Below are 27933 nucleotides of genomic sequence, written 5' to 3' on the forward strand. Positions count from 1 at the left end.
CCAGAGAAGACCCAGAGGATCCACAACAGGAGACAACAAAAATGACCTGAGCCGTAACGAGCAGGATAGTATAACTTGGCAGCCATGAGGAGCCAGCTTCATGTACACCCAGATCCTTTTTTAAGAGGCCAGAACTTGCTAGTAATCTGTGTGCTCCCTACCACCCACTTGCACAGTGCCTCCAGCACTTGCTCAGTGCTTTATGCCCGTCAGCTTGGCATTTTATCAACCTGGATGTGTCATGAGTTTCAGAAGAACAAAGCACATCCCTACAGAGCCCTGGCTTACACACCCACATCCAGATAATATGGATCTACAAACAACTATCTTATATGGTTGCTGTGAGGATTAAAGGAGATCGTGCACACAGGAAGCCAACATAGCACATGGCAAAAAGTGCTTAAAATTTTTGAGTAATATTTTAATTTGATCATTGTTTTCATTATTATCCCAACAACTGTTGCAGCCAAGCTAACCTACTTAACTTCCATCAGCCTTGATCAACTCATTCCCACCAGGAAGCCCCCCTCCTAATGGTCACTTGAGCTCTCTTTTCCTTCCTCTCAGCTCAGCTTTCTCCCCAGCTCCAAACTTGGGCTCATTTAGTCAATAAAAGTCCCTGGAAAGTGCTCCAGGAGGGCAGTGTTACCTCATCCAGGCTGTTCTGCTGGCATGGGAAGGAGAAGGTGAAACCCAGAGGCAGAGACACACCCTTCATCCCCATGTACTCCAGGAAGTCAGCGATGCACTGGACAATGTGGTCAAAGAGCTGCAGGGAGAGGTTGGGGTGCTGAGAGATGGACTCTGGCCAGGGCAGGCTGCCTCCAGCAGGTACTAAGCCCAAGTTCAAGGTTTCTACCCAGAAGAAACATAAGTTCAGCTTAACCCCAGACTCAAGGAGAAACCAGACTGTCATCATGGCCCCACTAGGACCACGGCTGAGCAGAGACAGTGCTGTCCTTGAAGCCAAGAAGTCTACTGAGCCCTCATGGGGTACCAGCCTGCCTCACCTCCTCCCCAGTGCCGTGCATGACCTCCTGTGGGATGGAGTAGATCTTGTTATGCATCTCCACTCCTCGCCGCTTCCCATTCCGCACACGAACCAGCAAGACCCGGAAATTTGTTCCTCCAAGGTCCAAAGCCAGGAAGTCCCCTTTCTCTGAAAAATCAACCCAGGAAGATAATGAGTTGGGGTGGCAGAGAGTGACAGATTTCATGCTCCACTCCCTGAATGGGGGTCCTCCCTAGAGCTTCTCAAATTTCAGGGGGAAATGGTATGTGAGCTCCCCCTAATAGGGAAGATGATTAAGATCCCCAGACCATATCCCTGCTGGCTTGTTAGTGGTTCTCAAAGAAGACTATGTGGTGGGGACCCAAAAATCAGAATGAGTTCAGCAGAACAACATGGGGAACTCTGACACTCTACACTTAAAACTATCGAAATACAACATTTGTACCAAGACAAAAGCCACCCTAGGTTAGACTCTAGAATAGAGTATAGCTCTTTAAAAGAAGTTGAAAAGAAATCTTTTAAAGTGAGGGCTGGGGATTTAGCTCAGTGGTTTCACTGCCTGCTGTGCAAGCGCAAGGACCCGAGTTTGATCCCCAGTACCAAAAAAAAAAAAAAAAAGAAATACAGGTGATGTTGACATCTGTCAAACCTGGGTGGTGGAAAATAGAATCTATTTTCAAAAAAAAAAAAAGTCTTGAAGTGAGAAACTCTCCCTTTTTGGGCAATTTCAATGTGCGGAAAAACCCTCGCATACAGTCCTCATCCAACCCTTAGGCATTGCTTGGATGGAGGCATCTCATTCCTCTCATGGAATGAACCAAGATCTGGCTGAGCTGGCAAAGTTACTTGTTCAGGGCTAAAATGGTAGAAAAAGTTGAGCAGGAACCAAACTCCACCTGCAACCTCACTAACCATGCTCTACTGACCTCCTCATCAGTCATTTGGTCTGAATTGGGAAGAGACTAGATAATTTTTCAGGTTACAAGACCTATATAAGAGGTCAAAAATCTCTTTGTGTAAAGGGAAGACAACTAACATTTTAAACTGTGTAGGATATATAATCTGTCTCAACCGTTCAGCTTTGGCAGAGTAGTATGAAGCTATGAACACTGCATAGATGGATTGCATGGCTCTGTACTAATAAAATTTTATTTACAAAAACAGGAAAGGGTCAAATTCACCTATGGAATATAGTTTTTGGCCTCCTAACCCAGACCAATGTGATGGTTATGGGAAACGGCTCTGGAGCCTGAGGTCTTAGGTTTGAATTCCAGCTCTGACATTTAACAATTGTATGATCTTGGGGCAAGTTCTGTTTTCTGCCAAACATGGCAGTTTGTCAATCAAGGAAATTTCTAAGTTTTAACAGTTAACAAATACTAAATGAATTAATACACAATGGGTGTGTTAACATAGACCAAGCACTCAGTAACTACTGACTAATATTACTGTTTGATTTTTAGCAGAGGAACCCCTTGTTGACTACATGGAACACTAACATTCACTTAAAGTACAACAGCTGAAGAAACATTCTGGTTCAAAAGTCCATGGCTAAGTAATGCTCAGGGAGCCCTCTCTGAGCATCAGTACCAGGTCAGGGCACCTGCCTCATACCTGTGCCATCGGGAGTGGCACATACATAGGTGGGCAGCATCTTCACAGGGGCAATGGTATGTGTCTCCTTGCTTAGACCTCGCTCCATTTCAACCTTCATCCTTCTCTTGACCTCCAGCAGCTGCTCGCGGCTCAGCTTTAGAGGTTCAAGGGTCTTCTGGCGAGCTCTGTGTTGGTCAGCCAGCCGATAAGCCACTGCAGTCACCATGGCTGCCCCTTTGCCACTGCCATCCTCAGAGCGGAGGAAGCGAACGTCGCAGTCAGGTACCAGCCTCCGCACAGCCTTGTGAAGATGCTTGGCGAAACTACAGTCACCAAAGGGGTTGAGAGACAGGTGTCCACAGTTAAGAGCTGGGGTGCAAATGGTTGCCCAGTGGCTAACTGCCTCAACCCCAAATCCTAGGAGACCCCTGTGGAAGCAGATGCTATCCTCAACCTCCTCTCTCCATTCTCCTAAATTAGAGGTCACTATGCAAAATTTCAGGTATTCAATTGTGACCAACCCTGCCTGAGTTTATCCCCCACTGAAAGGAAAGAACCCTTCTAACAAGCCACCAATTCCAGCTTACAGTCACATAAGACTTCCTCTTCCTCAGCAAGCTGACCTGCACACCAGTTCCTCTGCTCAGTAAGCTACAATCAACCTCTGCTGGGGCAGCCTGAAGGACTCACATGGCTCTGATGCCATTTTACTTTTCATTCCTATCATTTGTCTTGATGTTGCCTAGGAAAGACACTAAACAGGTAGAAATGCTTTTCTTCTGGCCTGTTTCTGCCAAAGATCTCAAAAGCATCTGAAGAGCTGAGCACAACAGGCAAATTCAGCAAGTAACTCTCCAGGTGAGAGAGAAACTTCCTCACTCGCTTTGAGCCATGTGTCGTCTGTGGGCAGCACCTCACTAGGGACTGGTAGAGATACAGAATCCCAGCTCATTCCAGAACTTCTCACCCAGAATCAGCCTCTTAACAAGATCCTCATAGGATTCATATGTACACTGAAGTTCCTGAGGCTCTAGGCTAGGAGACTAGGGAAGCTTCAGGTTACAGCTTTCATAGTAGTCCATTCAGTTAATGAAGGTCCATTGACCTGGCACTCCCATTAAGAGAAAATGATGGGAAAACACGTGAGCACAACTGAGAAGTATCTCCCAGGTCCCAGTTGAAATTTGAGCATTTTGGTATATATGGTATATATATATATGGAAGGGATCAAAACATGGACAAAGTGGGATCAATTTAATATCAAAATCAGCCAAGAGTAACCCACTAGGCTAGAGTGGCCCCTAGCAGAGGACACAGCACCTGTAGGACCCACTAAGAGTCATGCAAGAGTAAAGAACGAAAGACTAACTCATAAGGAAAATGGTGACAGGGAGAGTACCCAGGAGCTAGGGGAGCTCTGAGCAGAGCCCGTCTCAGCAGCCTCCAGAAATCACCTCTACACACAGCAGGGATGACATCACCCAGCTCCCACCTGCTCAATGGACACTTATTCTACACAGAACCTCAACTCCATGGAATGCACACTGGACGGCCCCATAGAGTCACCAGTCCCAAGTGCTCTCGGGTCTCCATCACCTCCAGGCAGGGAGGCTGACTCACTGAGGGTGCTTCTTGTAGACAGAGCCATCAACACCGATGGTGGAGCGCAGCCGATCCCCGCCCTTGTTTTCCTTGAGGCGCCGAAGTACAGCAACCAGTGTGGCTGCACACAGGCTGGCAGAGCGTGTGGACACGATCTGGCAGACCCGGCGGGTGGCCACACAGTCTTCCTGCAGGGGATCCATGCCCAGCCGCACCAGGATCTGGTAGGCCTTCTGGATGCCATCTTTCTCCCTGGAAAACAGAAAGATGATGTTGTGGGCAAGTGTATGACCACTGTGGGCTCACAAGGAAGCCTCAGCTCCAGCAAACTCCATTTCCAGGGAGAGCAGAATCCCTCATCACTGCTGTGTGGGGTGGGGGTGAGGGAGTAGGACCAGAGTGGGGATAAAAAACAGCCACCTGAGGTTTTTCTCGTGCTCTCTCTCACTTTCTCTCTCACCCTGTCTCACCCCTCTAGTGCCCTCTTTTTCCCCCGATTAAAAAAAAACTTAGTATTTCTCTCTATGTGCAAAATGAGGACAAGGCCTTGTTTGTGGTGCTTTAAACAGAGTTGGTAAGTTAGGGCTATTTGCTCACGTTAGCACAGACAGATGGAGTCTCTGCCATCAGCCACCTCTGAACATGGGAATCCGGCTGTTGTTTTCACTCCAAAGCAGCCACAGGCTATTTGTGCCTGAAGCTGCTGGTAAAGGGCTGGCGCAACCTTGGCTGAGCACCCTTGGCTGAGCACCCTTCACATGGGAGGAAATGCCTAGCTAGTGTGAATACTCTTCTCCTGGGACTAAGCAACAGGAAAGCATAGTTCCTCTGGGGTTTCCACTTATAAGAAAATCCTTTAAACTTTGTTCATTGCTCCCTTTGATTCTAAAACCACCTCCTCTCTACAACTGGCCCCTGAAACCACAGGACCTTCTCAATCTACAAGAGAAAATCTCACAAACAGACAACTAGGCCCAACTCTTGTGATACTGTTTCCTGAAAAATAAAAATTGGACCTCATGCCTGCCCCTGCTGGGCTGTGAATAGGTGGGTCTACCTCTGGGCATCTAAGGACCTATTTTTGTACCAGGAAGCAGGGGTCAGGATGGTGTCCTGTTGTTGTTTTATTTTGGTTTTTGGTACTGGGAATTGAACACAGGGCCTTTGCACTGAGTTACACCCCCAGTCGCTTTTTTAGTTTTTATTCTGAGACAGGGTTTTACTAAGTCACTATGTTGCTCAGGCTAGGCTTGAACTTGCAACCTTCCTGACTCAGCCTCTCAGAGTGCTGGGATTACAGGTGGGTGCCACCATGCCTAGCTGGGACGGTCCTTTTTGAGAATTGCCAATGAGGAATGAGAAGTCAGAGCTTCAGGGGAAGGAAATGGAGGCAAAAACAAACAATCATTGAAGTCCCCTCTCTGATGCCTTCAGCATTCAACCCAGCGCAACGCCCCAGTCCTTGCACTTGGGAGCCAACTGTCCCCAGCACTGAGTCACTTCAGTGTCACTCTCATCATCAACAAGCCGGGACCCCAGCAAGTGGAGTGCACCATGGGCTACCTGTGAGACCTCTGTGGCCCTGCATAAAAGGTCAGAGCCAATACGTCTTTCTTATTCCCTAGACACCTGTGCCCACATCCAGAGACCCAGTGAACAGAGAGGTGGTAGAAGCAGAAGCTTACTCTTCAATATCTGAAACGTCTTTGGTCTCAAAGCTGCCTGTGGTAAGGAGCTCTGGGCTGAGCTTCCCCCGGAACAACAGCTCCTCCTTGGCCATCTTCACCAGGATAAGCCTCACCAGCTCCCCCATGTACATCCCACTAATCATCTTCTCGAACCTGCAGGGAGACAGAGACAGAACAGCAATGTTCCTCTGTCAGTAAACACATAACCTTCCTGGGGAGGGGAAACACACACGTGGGACACTTGAGCATAACTTAGAGGCTGGTGTATGGTTAAGGATTAACTTATATGGCACTGTCTAGAAATCAGATTCAGGGCTGGGGCTGTCCCTCATGCTGATAGCCCTTCAGCAGCCAAATGTAACATCCAAGCCAAGTAGGGAACTTTCTGGAACAAGCTGAGATGTAGGTAAAGCAAATTTTGTCTAGGAAAGTGATTTTTACAAATTTTTCTCCAGCAAGATGATTTTTAGAAATAAAATCTTATGTTGAGGCCCAGTATATATTTTCAAGAGAAAAAAATATGTCAATCTGATTAAATGCAGGGCATAGTACTTGCTACTCATCAACTTGCGCTACACTCCCCCCTGCAGCTCATCTGTAGGTTCCTGTGAAAACCACCCAGGACTAGGGTGAGGGGGAAAGGTCACAAGGGAAGGCTGGGACAGAGCTGGAGAGTCTAGGGGTAAACACACTAAAAGTTTCTGAGCAGGTAGGTAACAAGGGAAGAGGCAGAGGACACCCCTCAAACAGAGAAGGCAGCTGGAATAATTTAGTTTTCCAACACTAGGTGACACTGTTTTCTTTAGAAATTAGTGTTTCTGGCTAGGACTATGTGACAGAGTAAAGCAAGGCCTGGTGATTTTCTTTTTGTGAAAGTCTCTCCCTCAGAAAGGATCTGGCTCTTAAAGAGTGGACTGCCTGGACTAACTAGGGTGAACAGTAATGGAGGTCCCTGAGCAAGGGTGTAGAAAGGATTTGGACATCATCTCGCAGGGAGGAAGCCCATGCCCCAAGGCTCAAGGTCCAAAGCCAGGTATGGTGGGGTTGGAGCTAAGGGAGAACTGGCCCCATTTCCCTGAGCTCAGGCTTCACTGGAGATGCATAGTACCAACACAGGCCCTGCCTGGGCAGCAGCCTGGCCTCCACAGTAAAAAATTCTGCATGTCTACTTCGACATCCTCTCCCCCCTGAGAAAGTGCCCTGGAGTCAGTGGGTCCCCATAGTGTGACACTGTCTATCGTGACTTCAGGGCTACCACAATTAAAAATTTAGAATAATGTCCTTCCAAACTTTGTCTTGTCCATGGAAGGCCAGGGATGTATCGCCAACTGGCTGGCAATTTTCCCTTTGGACATTTCAAAGGACACATGGCTCCTCAGAATGACAAGGGTGTGTCTCACTAACGGAGGCAGACATTGAGTGACTTCCTAGCTCATAAATATCTCATCACCCTGGGCAGACACAACCAGTATGTTCCTAAGAAAGTTCAAGTAAGTGGACTCACATTTCAACATGTGAGCAAAGCTTGTAACCAAAGGAAACCCTGCACTAAGGAAACAAGGGCTCTCTGGTAAAGAAAAAGGCTACCAGTGCTGATCTGGAATAGGGCTGGTTTTCCTCTCCAAGAAGAGATCTGCCCTAAAAGCTTTCCGAAAGTGATCACAGCACCAAGAGAACCACAGAGGTCCTGCACTGCTGCTCAAAGTGTTTTGCAACTGTCCTCAGCACTTGAAGCAATCCTGTTTGAAGCTCTTCCAATAGGAACATTCGGCAAATGTGAAAATGAAATGATGTTGTGTAAGAATCAAAAGTGACCAAAAAGGAAAACAAAAAACTTCCGCAGCCTGCCTTCCAAGCGCAAGGACCTGAGTTCGATCCCCGGTACCAAAAAAAAAAAAGAAAAAAAGAAAGAAAAACAAAAAATACCAAGTCTGATCAGGCAGGAGTGTATAGTACTCAGGGTGCAAAATGCTGGGGTCCTTCCTGCAATCCACCCCAGGACATGGTTGGACCACAGATCCACAGCAGAAGCCAAAAAGCTCCTTCTCCAGCTTTTCCATAGGTCTTGGTCTGCCAGCTGCTGGGGCAGGAGGCCCTGGGACTCTGTGGGCCAGAAATAAGCAGCCACCTGTCACAGCCTCATCTTCTGAGGAAGTGATGCAGTGAGAGCTACCAAAGGCACTTCCAGAGACCCCAATCTTGACCATCTAGATATGACTTTGCTATGTTGCTTACAGGTTCTACGGAAAATTTACAAGTACAGTAGACCCTTGAGTTATGACCAGCTTGACATATGAACAACTTGGGTTATGACCAGAATTTTAGTTTTAAGTTACAACCAAAGTATTGAGTTACAACGCAAGTGCTGGCCACTTGTGCTTCCAGATGGTCTCAGACACAGATTTAAACCTTAAAGAGTCCTGGAAGGAACATTACAGCATCCTTTCCTGTGTGGGGTTAATTGAGAAGTCCTGGGCCAGTGTCTCTCTAAGGACACTGAGATCTGCCTGTATATAGGAGAGAGATTTTGAAGGCTGTGTAGAGGAGCCTGGGCCTTCAGTTGACCAACCTGAGTTACAACCAGCCCTAGCAAATGAATTGAGTACTAAGGCAAGCACTGTAAGGTTGAAAGACAAAGGCCACACACTTAGACTATGATCTTCAAATGTGACTGCCTGAAGGATGATCTAGTTTATCCACTCTATTGATTTCAGAGCCATGGCAGAGATTGACAGTCAGTAGTACCTTGGCAACCTTTTGCAGAAAAGGTTAATACTATAAAGACAACATGAAAACCAACCCCTGTCCCAGCCGGCCCCAACCGAAGCCTTCCAGCCCTGCCCTGCACCACCCACACAGGAAGGGACACTCACAATTGCTTCCCAGGGTTCAATGAGCCCATGTCGATCTCTTGGTCAAACTCAGTGCGGATGTCATTGAGTGCACCATCGTCTCCAAAGGCCCCCCACTCCATGTTGATACACATTCGTCCCTCGTCGCCCTCTACCATGTCGATGTGGCGCATCTCCTCCATGTAGCAGGCATTGCTGCCAGTGCCTGGGCAGAGCAAGAGACCAGTCAACACCTATTTCCATTGTCGGCATCCGCCTCATCTCCCTCTTCTTCCCCTCCAAAGTGACTGAACCATTATTTTAGAATGTAAAGTACAAGGAAATATCCAGGCATCCAAACCTCCTTCCTCTATAGCCCACACCCTCCATGTACTGGGCACTGGACTGCACCATGCTCACACTGTGCTCACTTACCCACAATGAGACCAATCTCACAGTTCTGGTCATCATAACCACAGGTCATCATGGTCCCAACTGTGTCATTCACCACAGCCACAATGTCAATATCAAAGTCCTGCGGGATCAAAGAGAGGGCTCACCATCAGAGAAAGGACACAGATGTGAAGATGGAGAAACAGTAGCAAAATATACAGCTCAAGGGTAACAGAAATGCCCCTTTATATGCAGAGCCAAAGATGAGAGCTGGAAATCTGGGCCTAGATCCAGTCAAAGAGCAGCAACTCACTCCCACCAGTTATCTCCATCGTGGAGGACAATTTTCCTGACATCATCTCTATATTCTAGTCTGTAGCCATCAATGCACTAAGAACTCATCTTGCTGTCTTTTCTTTCTTCCCTCCCTTCACCTCTTCCTCCTTTTCTTTCTCCCTCCCAATAACCCCTCCTATGATAGACTTTTATGTTGTCCTCTCTCTGCCCTGTTCCACTTTCATCTCAACATCATCCCAACTTTCTTAAAGATAATAGTCAAGTCTTCTTCATAGTTAAGGACTGAAGGGGTTTTCTTGCACTAAGGTTAAGATTGCTTTCCATCATGCTCATCTCAAAATGCCTGGGCAGTCAGGGATTTAGCTCAGTGGTTCCGCCGCCTGCCTCGAAAACACAAGGACCCAGGTTCAATCCCCAGTACCACAAAAAAAAAAAAAAAAAAAAAAAATTACTGAAGGATCAAAATGCCTGGGTAAACATAACATAGCAGGGAAGAAGCAAACTTCTCCAAAACTTTCTCATATTGAGTGTGAGGACAGATAGTGAAAGACTTCAGAGTGGACCCAGCAGAACCTGCAGGCCCAAGCTTCTGTCCCACTCACCCCTCTCCGCTGGATGGCCTTCCGGATCAAAGCCACAATGTCTCTGCCTTCCACTCCACTGGATTTGAATCCCTTGGTCCACGAGACCAGGAAACTCTAGAAAGGACCAAGGAATGAATACTGAATCTCCACAATTAAAACACAGACCACATGCCTCCACCAGTCTTCATTAGCAGAGACCTCTGCCAGTGGGCTAAAGTCATGACTGAATTTATAGACTGCCTCTTGACTAGCCTAGGAAGAGAAAGAACTCAGGCTTCAGACTGGGAAGAGATTAAATGAATGATTCCTTCTGCCCCTAAGAAGGGGGAAAAGCGGGTTATAAACTGCCAAAATCTCTTATTCAAAATAAGAGATTCATGCCATCAACTGCCAAGCATCTTACAGGGGTCTTTCTCATAGTACTTTAGATCAGAAGAGTTTTTAAGTGTGTGGAAGGCAATAGGGAATATCCCAAATGTCTTCACACACACATACACACACACAACTATCAACTCTCAATAATGAAATGTCTGCCCAACACCTCACGCTGGGAGTCTTCCAGAAGCAAGTAACTCAGGAATTCTTTCCCAGTCCTCCCAGGCCAAAAACCGATGCATTGAAAACATCAGAGAACCTTGGAGAACCTTCTTACCTCATCTAGTTTAGTCTGGTGGCAGGGGAAGGAGAAGGTAAAGCCCAGTGGGAGCTTCTTGTCTTTGATTTGTAGCTTATCCATGAAGTTGGCCAGGCATTCAGCAATGTGGTCAAACAGCTAAGGACACATAACACAGGAAGATGTGTGGGGAGGCAGAAAAGCACAGAGGTTAGTAGAGGGAACTTTTTGATTCAGAAAGAAACTAGTTGTGCCAGATCTTTATCCTAGCCTCTGATGTCTTCATTCGGTCATCTATAAAATGGGAATGATAACTGAACCTGCTCTTGCAGGGTTACCACAAGGATTAAATGAGTCAGTATGTATAAGGGCTTAACACTTAGCACTCATCAAATGGTATCTTCCATGTAAGCCATTTACCCAGGTTCCTCTCAAAATAACCCTGTGGGCAGGGGGAATCACAACCAAAGTTATCAGAAAGTCAGCAAAGGCCCTGAGAATACAGCATGCATTTGGTGACTCTATCACAGATGCCCAGCTGATTATCCTGCAGAATGCAAGGCCCATCTCACTGCCAAGAAGTACCTTAGCATCCCTGTCTCTCATGATTGGGAGAGAAATGGGTCTTTCTCTGTTCCCATTCTGTGAACCAACTTAATAAAAATAAGCAACTTTTATATTTGTCCATTCTAGAAAATGAATCCCCTGGGGACAATTCAAAGTTCTCTCCTCATTCCACAGAGGAAGACAAATGCTCTATGAAGAGCACTGCAGAATAGTGTTTTGTGTGTGGGTAGCCTCACAATTGTGGCCACACTGAGCAGGACCTAAAGCTCCTAGGCCTTAGAGAAAGCTGTTTATAGTAAGCCAGGCTTCAAATCAGCTCTGGAGACCACAGCCCCCAGGCTTCTTTCTTGCCCACTCAACACCCTCAGAGAGAAACTGATGCCTCTCCAGATGCCAAGAAGCTGAAAGAAGGGGCATTCTGGTACAGAAAGTAATCAGAGGCCAAGGAGCCTGAGCAGATTCCAAGGACCAGGTTGACTAGATAGCAATATTCAAAAGCCAGGGAAGAGGGAGAGGAATGGAAGAGAACAAGTATCTTTTCTCCACTAAAGATTCCCAAAGTGGTAATCCTGAGCCAGCAGCACCCCTGCCATTACCTGGGAACAGGTTAAAAATGTAAATTACACACCACCACCACCCCCAGGCTATGATAGCAGAAGCTCTGGGAGGCTCAGCAATATGTTAACAAGCCCTCCAGGTGATCTGATGCTAGTATAAACCTCAGAACCTTATTTGCATTTACACAGGAAATAAGAGGTTCAGGGAGGGAGGTTGACAGGCCCACTGGCCCCAGATGCCTGGGTATGTATGGTCAAGGGCAGGGGCACAGGAAGGCAAAGCCAGACCAGTCTGGGGAGGTGGCCAACTTTAACTGACCTCCATTGTCAGATTCTGTTCCTCTATCTGATCCCCTGCAAAGTTAACCCCAGCAGACCTGAACCTTCGACCTCCAAAATAAAAACATCCTTGAGTGCTGGACTAAGGCAGGGCTCTCTTATGAAAGGCCTCGCCCACACACATGGGCCAGCTCCTTTGACAAATTTTAATATGTAAATAGAGTTTCCAGAAAGATATCCAGCAAATTCTATTCTTTTTTTAGGCAGCAGAAGACAAATTGAGGGATATATTTATATATTAAACAAATACATAGCATCTTCTTATTCACTAGTCAAACTTAGCTCTATTATTTTAAAAAAAAAAAAAAAGGAAGTTGCAGAAGCTGTGCAAAGAAGTAAAGCAATCACTGGAGATGGAAGGACCCTTAGAAAGCAGAGAAGCAAGATGGCTTCCCCTCACCAGCCCTGGCCCCTGCTCCCTCTCTAGCTGCACTCCTAATGGGAGGAGGCAGAGAAAACAGGCAGGAAAGCAGCTCTAAATACTGCCTTGGCCCACAAAGTAGCCACTGACCATCTGTGACTATTTTAATGCATTTGTTTGTTTAACAGTACTGGGAATTGAACCCAAAAAGCCTTCCTACTAACCTACATCCCCAGACCTTTTTTTCATTTTTTATTTTGAGACAGGTCTGGCTAAGTTGTCCAGGCTGGAGTAGAATTTATGATCCTCCTGTCTCAACTTCCTAAGCCACTAAGAAAACAAGCTGTACCATAATGCCCAGCAGAACTTTTAAAAATTAAAATTCAGCTTTTCAATCAAACTAGACATATTTCAAGGGCTCAATGTCACAGATGGCCGAAGTTAACATATTGCACAGGACAGTTAGTGAACGTGTCTATCATTGCTCAAATTTCCCATCGCCAGTGCTAGGTTCAAAGAACTTATACCTTTTTTAAAAGAGGAGACCATCTGCTTCCTTGAACTGGAAGGTTGTCTCTGTTAGCTGAAGACCTAAGGATAAGATGCTTGGAAAAAGAGCTAATACCTTCCTGCCATAAAAAGGTTCAAAGGGCATTATTTTATGAAGTTAGAAAGATTTTCTTTTCCTTGTTGGTCTGAGGATCTGCCCATTTCCCTTTCTACAAGATACACCTTAAAACTCTTATGTGGCTGCTCTTCAAGTTTGTGGACCAACGCTCTGAAATGGAAATCAATGTGCCAGAAGACAGGTTCTACCTGGGACCCACACTGCCCAGGTTCTCAGTTCAAGAGCCTCTTGCAAGTTTGGCCCTTGGTGGTTTTGGTCTTGGTTTAACTAAATCACATTTTTTAAATCCATGTTTTCCTTTGATTAAAATACCTATAGCTAATATCCAAAAGGAGGGAAATATATATACTTTTATTATATATATATATATATATATGAAAAATAGCACCAGTTAATTATATCACTAAATAGCTCCTTTGAATTTCTATTTTTTTCCAAATATTTTGTTGTTTTTAGGCATATAGCATTATTTCTCTTCCTGAGGGTGACAGACACCTGTCTATATTATCTTCTGGTTTTCTGTTTCATTTTTGTATAGTATTTTTCCCATTTATTCAAAACCTTTGTAATACACCAATAATGCTATTGTTTCTTCCAGGTAGACATCATACTTTTTATTTTTTTATTTGAACCAAAACATTTTATTCATATAATATATTAAGAATAGAATTACCTTTCTCTATACCCTCTAACTGGGTGAGGTTTGAGGGATTTTAAATTAAGTTTTTCAAAGAACTTTACTCAGATCTTGAATGTCTGAAATGAATTCCCTCTCTGGATTACCACAGACCCATCTGTATTGTCCACAGCCATTGTCTGGCTCTTAGGAGACCCCTTGCTGCAGAAGCTGTGAGGTGCCTGAGCATTTTGTGTTGCTGAATGAAGAGTGAACAGGAGGCCATGGAGATGAGAAAAATCCACCCAACATGTAATCATCGCATTGCAAGTCTTTTTCAGAAACACAGAGAAACTTTTTGGTTTTGTCTTGTTTACTTGGTTCTCAAATATTTGTAATCTGGGGTTGGGGCTCAGAATGGAGATACAGTGGACACTCGATCAGCCTGACATACGAACAACTTGGGTTATGACCAGAATTTTAGTTTTAACTTACAACCAAAGTCTTGAGTTACAATGCGAATGCCGGCCACTTGTGCTTCCAGATGGTCTCAGATACAGACTTAAACCTTAAAGAGATCTGGAAGGAACATTACAATACCCTTTCCTGTGTGGGGCTAACTGAGAAATCTTGGGCCAATTGTCTCTCTAAGGACACTGAGATCTGCCTGTATACAGAAAAGGAACTTTGAAGGCTGTGTAGAGAAGCCTGGGCCTTCAATTGACCAACCTGAGTTACAACCAGCCCTCACAAACGAATTGAGTTCATAAGTCAAGGATCCACTGTAGAACCAATGGGAAAAAAGTGACCACAGCCACCATGATGGGGAATAGAGCAATGGCTGCAACAGAGACCAGGAGCAGAACAGGAGGAAGCAATTAGATGAACAGACAAAACTTCCTAAGGAAAAGCAGTAAGAGTACCAGTTCAGGTGCCAGGCACTGTGCAAAATCCTGAACATGCATCTTCTCTTCTAATCCTCACCACAATCTGGTTCTATTACCTCTCTCTTTACAGATGGATAAATCTAGGCTCTGCTGGGTGCTTTCACTTGCCCAGAATCACAAACCCAGACTAGTGAGTACAGGGCCAACCTCTTTAGCACCTCAGCATGGCAAGAATGGAGGAGACAGTGGAAGAGCCTCCCCGCTCTATGTCCTTCCAGACATTGTATTAGAGCCATGTAACACACTGTCCTAGGACACTGCCTCCTCCTCCCACCCCAGTATTTAACCAAGAAAGGAGGTTTACCCTCAAGGCCATTCCCAAAGACAAATAAAGGATCAAAAAATATCTCCCTCACTTGCTCTGCTCATAATCAGAAATTCCTTTCCCAGGAATGGCCTGGTTGGTGGAAGGAACAGCAAATAGAAAACAAAAGGCTTCACTTCTCCCAAGCCTGAGACCCATGACACAACAATGCTGGAAAGGCATCTTATATCAATCTTTCTCCCCAACTCATTCCTTTTATTATCATACCCCACTAGGTACGAAATCCAGCAGGAAGAGCCAGAGGTCCAGCTGACATGAGTCCCTCCAGCTATGCTAGTTTCCAGGAATGTCTTGATGGTTCATCTTTCCATGGGTCAACAGCAGCAAGAGAAGGTACATAAAGAACATCCCCAGCAGGTATTTGTAGAGCAGGACCTTTCCTGAGAAAAGGATCCTACCTGAGTGCCACTGCCTCGCATGATATCCTCCGGGATGGCGTAGATCTGATTCTCAATCTCAACTTTCTGGAGTCCGTTGTCTGTTACTTTTACCCAGAGCACGCGGAAATTGGTCCCTCCAAGGTCCAGGGCAAGGAACTCTCCATGTTCTGTAGACAAAGGAAGGACCATTAAAGTTTTAAGAAAGATTAAGATCTGCCGGGGATTCAGCTCAGTGGTTCCGCAGCCTGTCTTGCAAGCGCAAGGTCCCGAGTTTGGTCCCTGGTACAGAAAAAAAAAAAGACAAGACCAAGCTGCTTCCCAGAGACAAATCATGACTTAAAACCCTGAGTCTTTCCATAAGCAATAGTCATCTATGGGTGATATAAGGTCATCAGTGGATTTTTTTTCTACACATATTTATGTTTGGTTTTCTTAATGCTAAGCACTTTAACATTACTTTTCTAATTCTCATCAACAATGGGACAGTTTCACATCCATCAGTGGGGCACTCACCCCCTCACAAGACTAGGTCCTCAGCTCCTTCAGCAAGTCTCATAGAGCTCCTGGGCTCCAGCAAGCCTACTGCTCTGCAGGTCTGTAGGCCCCAGACCTGCTGCCAAACCGTGGCCCCTGTCCAATATTTTCATACTATGATGGCAATGTCCTACAACGGGATGAGTTTCACATGATGGAATGAAGTGGGATCCAACCAGCTATAAATTCAGGAGCCTACCAAGTAAATTCTGCAGCCCCTTCCCCAAGGAGCTTAGGCTTACTAGACAGGAAGAGGATGCTGACCCTAGAGTGTATATGACAAGATTTGGGACCCTCAGTTGGTCCACTTGAGCCATAGAGCTGTGAGGGAGTGAGAAAGGGGACTCCTCAAAAGTTCCACAAACACCAGGAAAGTAGAGGTCCTTCCTGCCAGGAAATAAGCAGTGCAGGCAGGAAACATCCAGATTTGGGACAATAATACGGCCAGCTACAGGGAAGTGCCTCCATTGTATGACACAGAATGAAAGTGCTGAGGCATGGAGCCCAGAGAGGGCTGTGGCTGGCAAGTGAGCAGTGGGCAGGCAAGGACCAGGAGAGGAGGCAGCTTGCCCACACCTCAGCCTCAACTGGTAATGGCTGCCTGAAAACCTGCTCTAAAGATACGAGGGCATGTCGGCATTCAGCCCCTCTCCCAATGGAGGCCTGCCACTGAAATAAGGCCAAATGGAAACCCAGGCATGAGCTCTGACTAAATAAACTGCAAGGCTTATTCTGGATCTGGGTTTCCTCATTGCCTTTAGCACTTTGGTCCTGAGAAAAGCTACATCTTGCCATCTCCATGGCAACACCATCCAGTCTTTAGAGTACGGAGAGGAAACCTGGAGCAGACCTCATCTACTGGAGACTCCTCAGGACTCAGCTGCACACACAGCCAGCTGTCAGGTGACAATGGGAAACTAGATATGGAACCCATATTGCCTATGCAAGAATCCTTTTTAGCAGAAACAAGTTCCTGGGCCCTAAGTCTCAACTGGCTCATCTCTAAAATAGGAACATCATACTTCATTCACAGGGTTGTTGTAAGGTAGAAGATTATTAGATAATGGGCCTCAAGCAATCAGCATTGTACCAAGAACTCAAGACACATTCGGTAAGTGTGAGATTGGTTCTATCCAGCAAATGTTTCCCCACACCTACACTTGAGTCTCCCAAGCTCAAACAGCGAGAAGACTATAAAAATCTATCCAAGAAAAGCCACAGGAATCAGCTCCAGTGACTTTCAGCATTCCTCCCGAGGAGCACTAATTTTCCATTCCCTGCGTAGTGTCTGGAGAAGGCCCACCACTCAGCACACTTGCTTGCTCACTAAAGCAACACCAACCCATCTGGGGGGACTTGCCCCGTCATGGCCATGGGCAACTTTTCCAGACACTCCGGTTCTGAACCTCCCTTGTAGTGGGGCTTCAGCCAGATTCAAGGAAACAGCTATGTGGCAGTTGTCATGAGGGATGAAAAGGACAATCAAAGATGAATGGCCTCATCAGCACTCTCAGGCCCAGGACATGCACAATCTGCTGAATGTGTGAACCCAGAGGACTGAGGCAGCCAGGCCATCCCTGGTTGGTTCTCGTCCAAGGCCAGCCCAGCTGGATTCACTGGGGGGCCCCGGCTCTACCAGGAATGTGATTTTGCCATATTTTCTGGTGGACTGAAGGGAAATGACAAATAATAAGGGACTGCTGAAAATTCCCAGAAAGAAATGTCAAACCCCTCTGGAACAGCATCCCTCTTCCCAATACCCCCTCCACAAATACAGGACAACTACCACAGCCAAGGACTATCATCTCCTTCTGATTCCAGAATCTGAGGCAGGCCCAGCATCATGACTCCAGAAATCTTAAGGTGATCTCAGGGCAATGAACAGACTCTCCCTCATTGTACCCACATCTACACTAAGCGTGACGGTCTGCCATAAAGCCGTGGTTAAGTGTGGGACCTTAGAGATGGTGGGCAGGCCTCATGATTTCCAGCTCAGCTGTTTCATTACGTGTGTGCCATAGGCCACACAAGGCTCTCTGGGATGTCACCCTACCTATAGAACACGGCTCATAATGCCAAATTTTCCTAGCAGTTGTGAGGCTTACATGAATATGGAAAATGTTAAATGTGTATATGTGTCCTTAGGTACATTTTATAATGTAAGCCAGTAGTGGCAAACCTATGGCATGAATGCAGCAGCAGGTCATTCATATCACTGAGAGTTCTAAACGTTTGCCATCACTGTAGTAAGCCATCAACAAATAGCTAACATCCTTAACATTATGTGTTATTACCTTATTCCAGTCTTATTATGTTGCTCCTCTCTCCTAGTTTTTGGCCACTCCAAATCCTACCTATTGCTACTGGTAGCTCAAGATTTACTTCCACTGAGAACTTTCCAGGACATTTCCGAAGCCCAGAGTAGAGCTCATATGAGGATGTGATGGGGTGTGAAGGACAGACACATACATCTGCAGGCCTGGGACAGAGCAGGATAAAGACTGTGGCACAAGAAAACAACATCCCAAGGGCAGGTTTCTTAAAGGACAAAACCACATAGCAGAGAGCCCAGTATTACAGTCAGAGAGGACATTCTGTAAGTATCTGATATTTGAAGAAACTGTCTCATGCTGAATTTGCCCATTGATAGTTCATTTATTAAAATGTTTGAGTACCAACTATGGGATTTCAATGAGACTATCGGGTCAATGGTGAGGTTTCTTTGACTGCTAAGCACGCTATTATCTCTGGATAAAAATTTTAACTTTTTAAAAAATAATAAAATACAAACACTTGATATATAGTTCAAACAGTACACAAATAACACCTCTTTCTTCTCCACACTCTCTAAGTAAAGTTTCTTGGTGTCCTTGGGTATATTTTGTAAACACAGGGAATTGCTGGCTCTGAGGATGTGTTTTTAATTTAGGATATTGCCAAATTATCTTCCTAAAATTTCTCATCAATTTCTACTCAAACAACAGACATGCTTCACTCATGTTATATAGCATGCTACATAGCAATTAATCTTTGCCAACTTGCTAGGTAAAAGTGCTAGCTCATGTTCTAAACTTGGTCTCTCTATTTGTGTAAAGTTAACATTTTGAAAGCTTGGCCTTTTGAATTCCTTTGTCTGTGAATCATCTATTCATGTCTTTTTTAAAAATATTCACTGTCTTCTTAATACTCTAAATGATCTTTGTGTAAAAGAAAATAGCCTTGTTTATTCTATATTTGCAACTATGTTTTCCCAGTTGGATGTTCATCTTTTCATCTTATTCACTATTTTTTCCATGCAGAAATGTTTAATTTTTTATGTTACCAAATATTTATTCAATATATATTCAATATTTATTCAATGTATAGTCAAGGTTTTGTCATGTCTCTAAAAATTCTGAATAAAGATTGCACACACTTGTCAGCCTTTTAGAGATCTCCATTTCCTCCTAAATGTGGCCACCACTACTGTTAATAAAAGAAAGCAAGGTATCTTATAGATTTGTCTAAAGGATCGAATTTTTCTATTTTCTTATGTGACCTTTTTGGAAAATAAAATCAAAGACCTTCTCTTTATCTCTATTACCCCAGCACAGAGTTCATACTTTCTCCCTTACATCTGGATTATTGTGGTAATAAAGCAATGAAAAGACAGAGGAAGGTGGGAACACTATTTAGTAGATTGATGGCCCAATATATACCTGTCTTTCAAGAAAGAGAAACTACGGCTTCTTAAGCAGCAGGCACTTTTTTTGTAAACAGTATCTCTCTAATCCTCAGCAACCCTGTTAGGTCAAACAATTCCAACCAATATCCAAATCTAGAGCTGGCTCTTTAGTATGGCAAAGTTGAAAATCCTCAAATAACGAATTTTTCACTCAAAATCCCAAGATTATAACAAGACCTAACTAATAGTGACAGCAGCCTCAGAGCTGGCTGGGTGAAAGGAAGTGATGTTGTATCTCTGAAATTGAGTCACCCAGCTAAGGTCATGCAAGGGTAAATAAGAATTGGGCTTTGAAGCTAAGTCTACCTGACTCCAAAGCCTGTGCCTGGCCTTTGGTACCACATCCTCATATTTTCTGGCTCTGGCTTCTGGAAGCCATAAAGTAGTAAGAAAGAAAGCAAAAGCACCCGAACCTTTATCAGTAACCACAGCCCACCCCACCTTATGACATGGCCACATCCTATCAGGCTCAGCTTTCTACATTGAGTAGGGGGATATAAGGGTGAGTGAAGTGGCAGGTACACAGCCACCAGCTAGAGGTGATATGGAGGACCTACTAAAGCTGGCGGATGTAAGCGTGTTTTAGTGGCCTCTAATTGGTGGTGTCTCATACAATTACACCAAACCTTTGTTCCCACCTTACAGCATGCCTTTCGAGTCCTCTTTATTGGAGATTCTCCTTATTAACAGTGTACCAGCTCCCCTCTAACAAAAGAAGGGCACTGACTTTCTACTAAAAGAAAAAAAAGGGTACTCAAAGATACAGTGCTTGTGCACAGCAAAGAGGAACTGGAGAAAGGAGTGTTAGGTATCTTTGTCATCTCCAGACTTGAACCTATATGGCTACCCAAGAGGAGAACACTTGGCATCTAGAGGGCCTTTAGATAGACCCTCTGGAGAGTATGTCTGACTGCCAATCACAACTACCCCTTTAGCCAGAAATAGAGGGGTCAGCCCCCTTCCCCCTTCATGGCAGTTAGGAGTACCTCTTCAGAAGGGGGAATATTATAGACAGTTAAATTAAGTAGAGATATTATAGGCAGTGAGACAGGCCTAGGCCCCTCAAGGGGGTCTGTGCAGAAGAAGAGAACACATCAAAACTGGCTGGAGGCTCATCTAAAGATTAAAATCACAATGGCCAGATTTACATATTCGAAGGGATAAATTGGAAGCTTGAGCTTATTGGTACCACCCTTTTTGAGATTTCCCATATAAACAGACATTATCTCACTAGGGGTGGGCCATCCTCTCCCACCCACTAAGACTAAGACTAAAGACTAAGACTATAGATTACCAACCAAGATTAGTGATGTTATCCATATGCCCTTGCTACTATTAGGTCAATATTAGCTAAGCAGCTAAACTTGTAATCTTGTTGATTATAATTTAACCCACCTGATGAATTTGCTGTCTAAAACTTTCTCAGAAAAATGGGCTCATTGGCAAACCACTTTCAGATCCCTGCCAGTCTCTCAGGAGCTATTTCAATAAATTTTCCTACTCTTAAGTGTTAGGCTCAGCCAGGCATGGTGGCACATGCCTGCGATCCCAGCCTGTGATCCCAGCACTCAGGAGGTTGAGGAGATTGAGGCCAGCCTGAACTAGAAAGAGAGACCCTGTCTCAGAACAGAGAGAGAGAGAGAGAGAGTTAGTTAGTTCAATGGTGAAGGCTGAAATGGCTCCAGCAGTTTGTTTGGTGACTCCTTTTCCATCCTAGACTACCAGTCAGCTCACTTTCAGTTCCACTCTTATCAGGATACATAAAGTCAGCAAAATAAAGGCATTACAATTTCTCTTGGGAACTCACCTGTCACAAGGCAAGGCCAGGGCTCATATAGCATTTGACTAACCACCTACACATGATAATCAATGTCACCTTAGGTGATCTGACATCAGTAATGTATTGGAACAAATCATTCCTCCAGCATTGTTAAAAGTGTATATTAACAGGTGGCCTGGTACCTAACTGCGTCTATGAATTTTTTGAAGGAAGAGGGGCAAGAGTCAGCTGAATTTCCCAGCAAGGTCTATTTTCAATCATTAGATACTTGCCACTAATTAAAATAGATCACCACCTGTTCCTCTCATCAGGCACTCAGAGCAGTGTGCCAGTCAGGGCTCTCAGTGATCTGCAAACAGTTTTGGTTTGGTTTTGTATTTTTAACTAGCAGTGTCCTGTCTAAGGTTGGAGCTAGAATTAGATAATTAAACAGCCTTGTTCAGAATAAGCTCCAGAACCCCCTTTCTAAACAAGTAATTTTTATGTGGTACATATTTCCAGAGTTCTAGGCATCCTCGATGATAGCAAGATCTGTCCTTAGCAAGGGTTACAGGAGATTACTTAAGGTACAGCTCACTTCCTGTACTCACTTCCAGTTTCTTTTTTCTGCCTCTGTCTTTTATGTATATGAGATTCTACATCAACTTTCATTTGATTGAATTTGGGACTGTGATCTGCTTTCAAACAAATGAAAAACAAATTCTTTTCAAACAATGTTTGAAAATCACTATTTTAAGGGTCAAAATCTGAATCCATTCCCAGATCTGAAAACAAAATATTTCTAACACGGCCATTAGTTGTTTCAACACGGAGCATGTAAGCCAGTTGCTCAAAGATTCTTAGTGCCTGGTGCTATATGCAACCCAGCCCATGATTTGCTAGGGAAAGGAACATGTATAGAAAAATGATTAAGTCTCCTCAAACAAGGAAGGCTTCTCAGGAGGCAACATGAGAGAGCCAGAACTTAGTATGAAGCTGTTACACAGAGAAATGAGGACATATAAAGGACATGTGTCGATGTCCAGTGCGCTTGGGTTTCCAGTAGTAAGGCATGATAGAAGTTTGATATAACTATACGAGATAGCGCCAATTTGTGGCTGCCAAAAAAATATCAGGCATGTCCAACATAGGGCTTACAGGACCTGGCTACAAGCATGCAACAGATCCCATTGCCAAGCCTTTGATTCTTCAGCAGGTCAGACTTACATTCAAAAGGGCTAGAGTAGTACTGTGAAGAGTAGGTCTATAGCCAAGGAAGGAGTCTGGCTAGAAGGTTGCCATGGTAGTCCACCCAACCAGCAGTAAAGGCCTGGGTTCCAGGGCAGTGTAGGGTGGGTCAACATCCTAGTTTGACCAGGGGATGGAGGGGTTTCCTACAATATGGGACCATTCAGTGAGTAAAACTGGCAAAGTTCCAGGCAAACCATGATGGCCAGACTGCATTGGATCAAACCACAAAACTTTTTCAGCCCTTCCTTGTTACCCAATGCCTGAGACATGTAACCTTGAGCTTTGAGAGAGGTCAAAGACACACATCCAGACTTCCATATCCAGTTCCTGAACTAGCCCCCTATAATAATTCCATGTCTCTAAAGGTACTTGACTCTTCCTGCCCTATAATAGCATTTCCAGTGCTTCAAAGTGACTGCACTGAACGTCCTGCTCTTCCTTTATGAGGGCTTTGGTATTTTGTGGGGAAGAGTTTGCTTTTCCAGTGCTAGCACACAGCAGCAATGGCCTGTTCTAAAAATGTATGGCATGTACTCTAATTCAAAGGAGGACTAAAAAGATCAATCTCCAGGTCCCGGGGAGGTAATCCAGCAAGACACAGGTTTCAAGGCATGTATTCTCCACGGACTTGAAATGATCACCATCACTGCCACATCTGGCAGCCTCTTCTTAGACTCTAGGATCTCAATTACTCCATGGCAATGCACACCAGCCTCCACTCAACAGCTCGGCATTAAAGTAACTCTGTGTCATTAAAGGTATCAGATCACAGTTGGGGAATGCTGGTGTGTGGTACAGTCAAGGAATAGAGTAATCTGATTTTCTATGTCATTGGTTTTTAAGACATTTTAAGAAACAGTATGCTTTTCCCACATAAAAATTGGTATACTGGATTCCAAAACAAAGAGTTCAAGAAAGTAGAGCTGCTCCAGTTGAAAGGAGGGGACCAGAGCACATAAAGCACATGGTGTGTATAGATGGTGCTTTTTCCAGAAATGGTTAACACTCCAAATATGCTCCAGTCAGAGAGGTGCAACATTAGCCCCACAGATATGAAACCACCCTTCCAAGAATTAAAACACAATTATGGCTGGGGATTTAGCTCAGTGGTTCTGCTGCCTGCCTTGCAAGGACCTGAGTTCAATCCCCAGTACCAAACAAAAAACACCATTATATTTCAATTCTGTATAGGCTTTAAGAGTGTTAAACTTTTCAGGCAAGAAGACCTGGTTTCAAATACTGTTTTAACATGTACAGTATTACCCACATGACTTCATATTATTTATTAGGAATCTGATACTCAGATTTCATTATCTGTTTAAAAAGGGATAATGTAATTTCCTCTCTAGCCAACACCCCAGAAGACTGGGACATATTTATGACACATGCTCATGCACACAGTTTGTCAAAATTTAATACCTTGAAGCAATCCCCCCAGCCCCCCGTGCAAATGAGAAGACATGTAAACAAGTCTCAAAAACAGACTTCTGGATCACCTACAGCAACCCCAAAGGGAAACAAGATGGAACAATCTGATACTCAACCACCTGGACTCTCTGAACTGGCAACAAAAGAGGATCTGGGAAAAATGAAATCAGAAATAATTACTCAGATAACAGCAAAGATTTTGCTCATGGTGCAAGACATGATTAATAAATCTAGAGAGGACACATAAAAAAATAGAGGATCTGAGGAACATGATGGAATCCCAACACAGGAAACAAATAGAATCCATAAAACAGATGCAAACAGATTTCCAGGAAATTAATATTTCTTTGCCCAACTTTCCACAGCAAACCCCAATGGGGGATAGACAATAAATCTTCATGGGGATATGAACCATGCAGAACTCTATGTTGTTTTTAGGAATATAAAACTGTTCAACAACCTGTGGAAAAGGTCTGGTAGTTCTTTAAAAGGTAAGCATATACCAAATTATGACCAAGGATTCTATTCCTAGTTACCTATTTACCCAAGAAAATGAAATCTGTGTCCACAAAAGGTTCATGCAAACATGTACATAGCAGTATTATTAATAATAGCCCCAAACGGGAAACTGCCCTGGTATCCATCAACATTCATGTTATGAATGATTTCAATCATACCATAGAAACTGAGTGAACTACTGATTCACAATATTGATAAATCCCACACTAAGATGAGTTTAAAAAAAGATTTGCATAGGGCCAGAGATTTATCTCAGTGGCACCGCGCCTGCTTCAAGCACAAGGTCCTGAGTTCAATCCCTGGTACCGAAAAAAAAAAAAAAAAAGATCTGCACAAAAGCAATTAATGAAATAGTCAATATGTGAAGTCCTAGAACAGACAGATCTAATACATGTGGAAAATATTAAAACACAATGTGTGTAATCCCAGCACTCTGGGAGGCTGAGGCAGGAGGGTTGCAAGTTTGAGCCCACTTTGGCAACCTGGCAACTTAGGATGACCCGGTCTCAAAATTTTAAAAATATAAAAATGGCTGAGGACTTGCTCAATGTGAAGGTCCCAAGTTCAATATCCTGTACCACAAAGGGAAAAAGAAAAAGGTGACTATCAGGGTGGAAGGGTAAAAATCAAGGATGGAGAATGACTGGGAAAGGACATGGGAGATCTTTCTGGAGCATACTAATGGAGACTGAATTAAACAAGTATATATTTTTTTTTTTCTTAAGTTCTTTTATTGGTACATTTTAGGTATACAATTCGTTTACATTTATCATTGGGGAAGTATATGTATTTTTGCCAGCTGATCAAATGATACACTTTCATTGCATGTTAATATTACATTAAAAAAAGAACAAATATGGAATTCTAGTTGAACTCCATGAATGCTCAAGTTTTAGAGTTGAAATAAATGTATTTCTGTAATTTATTTTGCAATACATCAAACACCACAAGATGGACTGCTGGGTAGAAGATGAAAGATTATTATAAAGCAAATCTGGTAAAATATGGATGTTCACAATAGAGTTCTTTGAATTTTTTGAAACTGGGAGAGCCAAGCATAGTGGCACCTGTCTATAATCCCAGCACTCAGAAGGCTGGAGCGGGAGGACTTGTTGCAAGTTCAAGGCCAGCCTGGGCTACATATACATAGTGAGTTGAAGGCCAGCCTGAATTACAAAGTGAGACCCAGTCTCAAAAAAAAAAAAAAACACTGGGCAAGGAGGGAACAAAATACAGAGAAAACATTCTTTTATATAGATTTTTAATTGTTTTTAATTGTCATGAGTTACCATATTAAAATTCAATACATACAGGAACTTCCAGGAAAATGACAGAGTGGTGAGCAGCAGAGAAAGAGTCTCTCCAAGATTTAGTGTCCTGACACTGGAATATAGTGGCATGCAGAGAAAGTGGAAGGATCTAAAGTGAGAATTAAAGCCCACAGGAAGAGCAAAGAGAGAGATTTCAATGAAGAGCAGGGAGGTGGCAGGCAGCACTTTCAGGGAAGGATGGCTCCAACCTGAAGATGCACAGTGACTACTGGCAACCCCAGGAGTCTCCAATGGAGAAATGCACCAGTGAAACAGAGCAGTGGATATAGTGGACTGCAGTGGCTGGTGAATTATTTGGGTTCAGATGTCCCCCAGGAGAGAGCAACTGGCCAGTAGCTGTCTTGGAGAAGGGCTGAGCTCAGAACTCAGAACAGCTGTGGGCTGGCTCCTGGTGTCACAGTGAGACTGCTGAGTTCAAGTCAGCAGGAGGTCAGGGAACCAAGTTCAAACCAGCAGAGAGCAGAGTTCAAGCTGGCAGGAGGCAAACAGACTGTTTCAGGCTTAGCAAATCCTGTTCCAGCCTTCACAGCCAGAAACCAGCCTGAACTTCAGTGGAACTAAAGGTGCAGGCTTGCCTCAATTATCTACTACCCCACTGTGAAGCTACCTCTGGCTGGCTGGGATTAATCAACTTGGATCTGGATTCTGTCTGCCCATGTTATCTACCAGTGACAGCAGAGATACACCTTAAATTGGACTTTTTTTTCCTCTTCTTTGGTTTTTGTTTTGTTATTTCTTGATTGTTTGTTCTTGTCTTTATGAGTGTGAACAGTTGGTAGTTTTTTGTTGTTGTTCTGTTCTTGGCTTTATTTCTTCCTTTCTCTTCCCCTCCTGTCTTCTTCACCAGTTTCCCAAAGTTTGCATAATCTTCCTTTGTCCTACCTACAGCCTTGCTTCTAATCTCCTCCTCTTCTATTTCTCTATTTTTTTCCCTCCTAGCCCCTTTTAAATTTTCTCCCGAGAGTAAAATTGCCATATTGAGGGCTTAATAACTCCATACAATTTTCTGGCTCATTTTAGATTTCATTATATAACCACAAATTTAGTTCAGATGGTTAAAGGTGGCAAATTAATAGTTACCACAGTTTGTCCTTTTCTAGGTTGTGTTTGCTGCTATTGTTATTGTTGATTATACTCCTTTAGCCAAGGTGACATAATTATGCTAATCAGTTGTTCTTCATGGTATACCAAGACTGAAATTGCCTAAGAGTCTTAAAAAAATACTATAACCCAGTGCTGAAGAACCAAGGGCTGGGCTAAGTAGGCAGCAACTTCTCATTCCCAATAAATTGAAGAGGCAGGATTTTGCAACAAATTCAAAACCCAAAAACCAGATACATCTGGAAACCTCTGAGAAGTCATTTCCTAAGGGTTCTAAATACTAGTGATAAAGCTACTTACCATAAGTAATTTCCAAGCATCAACCCAAGAATTAAAGTAAAAAAAAAGAAAATGAAAAGACACTTAGGGCTGGGGATTTGGCTCAGTGGTTTCGCCACCTGCTGCGCAAGTGCAAGGACCCAAGTTCAATCCCCAGTACCAAAAAAAAAAGAAAAGAAAAGACACTTAAACAAGATGCAACCCCATAGTTTCAGCTCACCAAGGGCAAACCCATGGGGCAATGAGGTGGAACAATCCAAAAGCCACCACCTGGACTCTCCGAAGCGGTAACAGCAGAAGTAACAAAGCAGATGAACAAGCCTCTAGAAAAAAAATCAAAGCAGGGCCAGGGATGTAGCTCAGTGGCACTGTGCCTGCCTAGCAAGTCCAAGGTCCTGAGTTCAATCCCCAGTATGGAAAAAAAAAAAAAAAATCAAAGCAAAAGTCATTCCTCAGATAACTACAGAGATGGTGCCCAGAATGAAAGACATGGTTAATGACTCCAGAGCAGACACAGATTTTTAAAAAATAGAGCTGAGAAAAATAGAAAACATGAATACCAACCAGAGGAAAGAAATGGAATCCATGAAACAAATTCAAATAGATATCCAGACTAAAACTTCCACTGAAAGTATATACAGCAGAATGAGCCAATGTGAAGACAGAGTATC

At 44.0% G+C, this 27933-nt stretch overlaps 1 protein-coding gene across 2 annotated transcripts in view; it reads right to left on the reverse strand.

The window, feature by feature from the left end:
- Hk2 (hexokinase 2) overlaps positions 1 to 27933 on the reverse strand; it is a 98086-nt gene that overhangs the window by 16746 nt on the left and 53407 nt on the right. For both annotated transcript variants that reach the window (XM_021258253.2, XM_004844653.3), the window contains exons 3-12: positions 15355 to 15503; positions 10656 to 10775; positions 10022 to 10117; positions 9165 to 9264; positions 8772 to 8955; positions 5896 to 6051; positions 4229 to 4462; positions 2627 to 2931; positions 1011 to 1159; positions 650 to 769 (exon numbers count right to left, since the gene is read on the reverse strand). In XM_021258253.2, the coding sequence (XP_021113912.1) occupies positions 650 to 769; positions 1011 to 1159; positions 2627 to 2931; positions 4229 to 4462; positions 5896 to 6051; positions 8772 to 8955; positions 9165 to 9264; positions 10022 to 10117; positions 10656 to 10775; positions 15355 to 15503 (1613 nt within the window). The remainder of the gene's footprint in view (positions 1 to 649; positions 770 to 1010; positions 1160 to 2626; positions 2932 to 4228; positions 4463 to 5895; positions 6052 to 8771; positions 8956 to 9164; positions 9265 to 10021; positions 10118 to 10655; positions 10776 to 15354; positions 15504 to 27933) is intronic.

Source organism: Heterocephalus glaber, unplaced genomic scaffold (genome assembly GCF_053883595.1).
Source record: "Heterocephalus glaber isolate CG9 unplaced genomic scaffold, H.glaber_assembly_v1.0 deba00000470, whole genome shotgun sequence".
NCBI classification, from domain to species: domain Eukaryota; kingdom Metazoa; phylum Chordata; class Mammalia; order Rodentia; family Bathyergidae; genus Heterocephalus; species Heterocephalus glaber.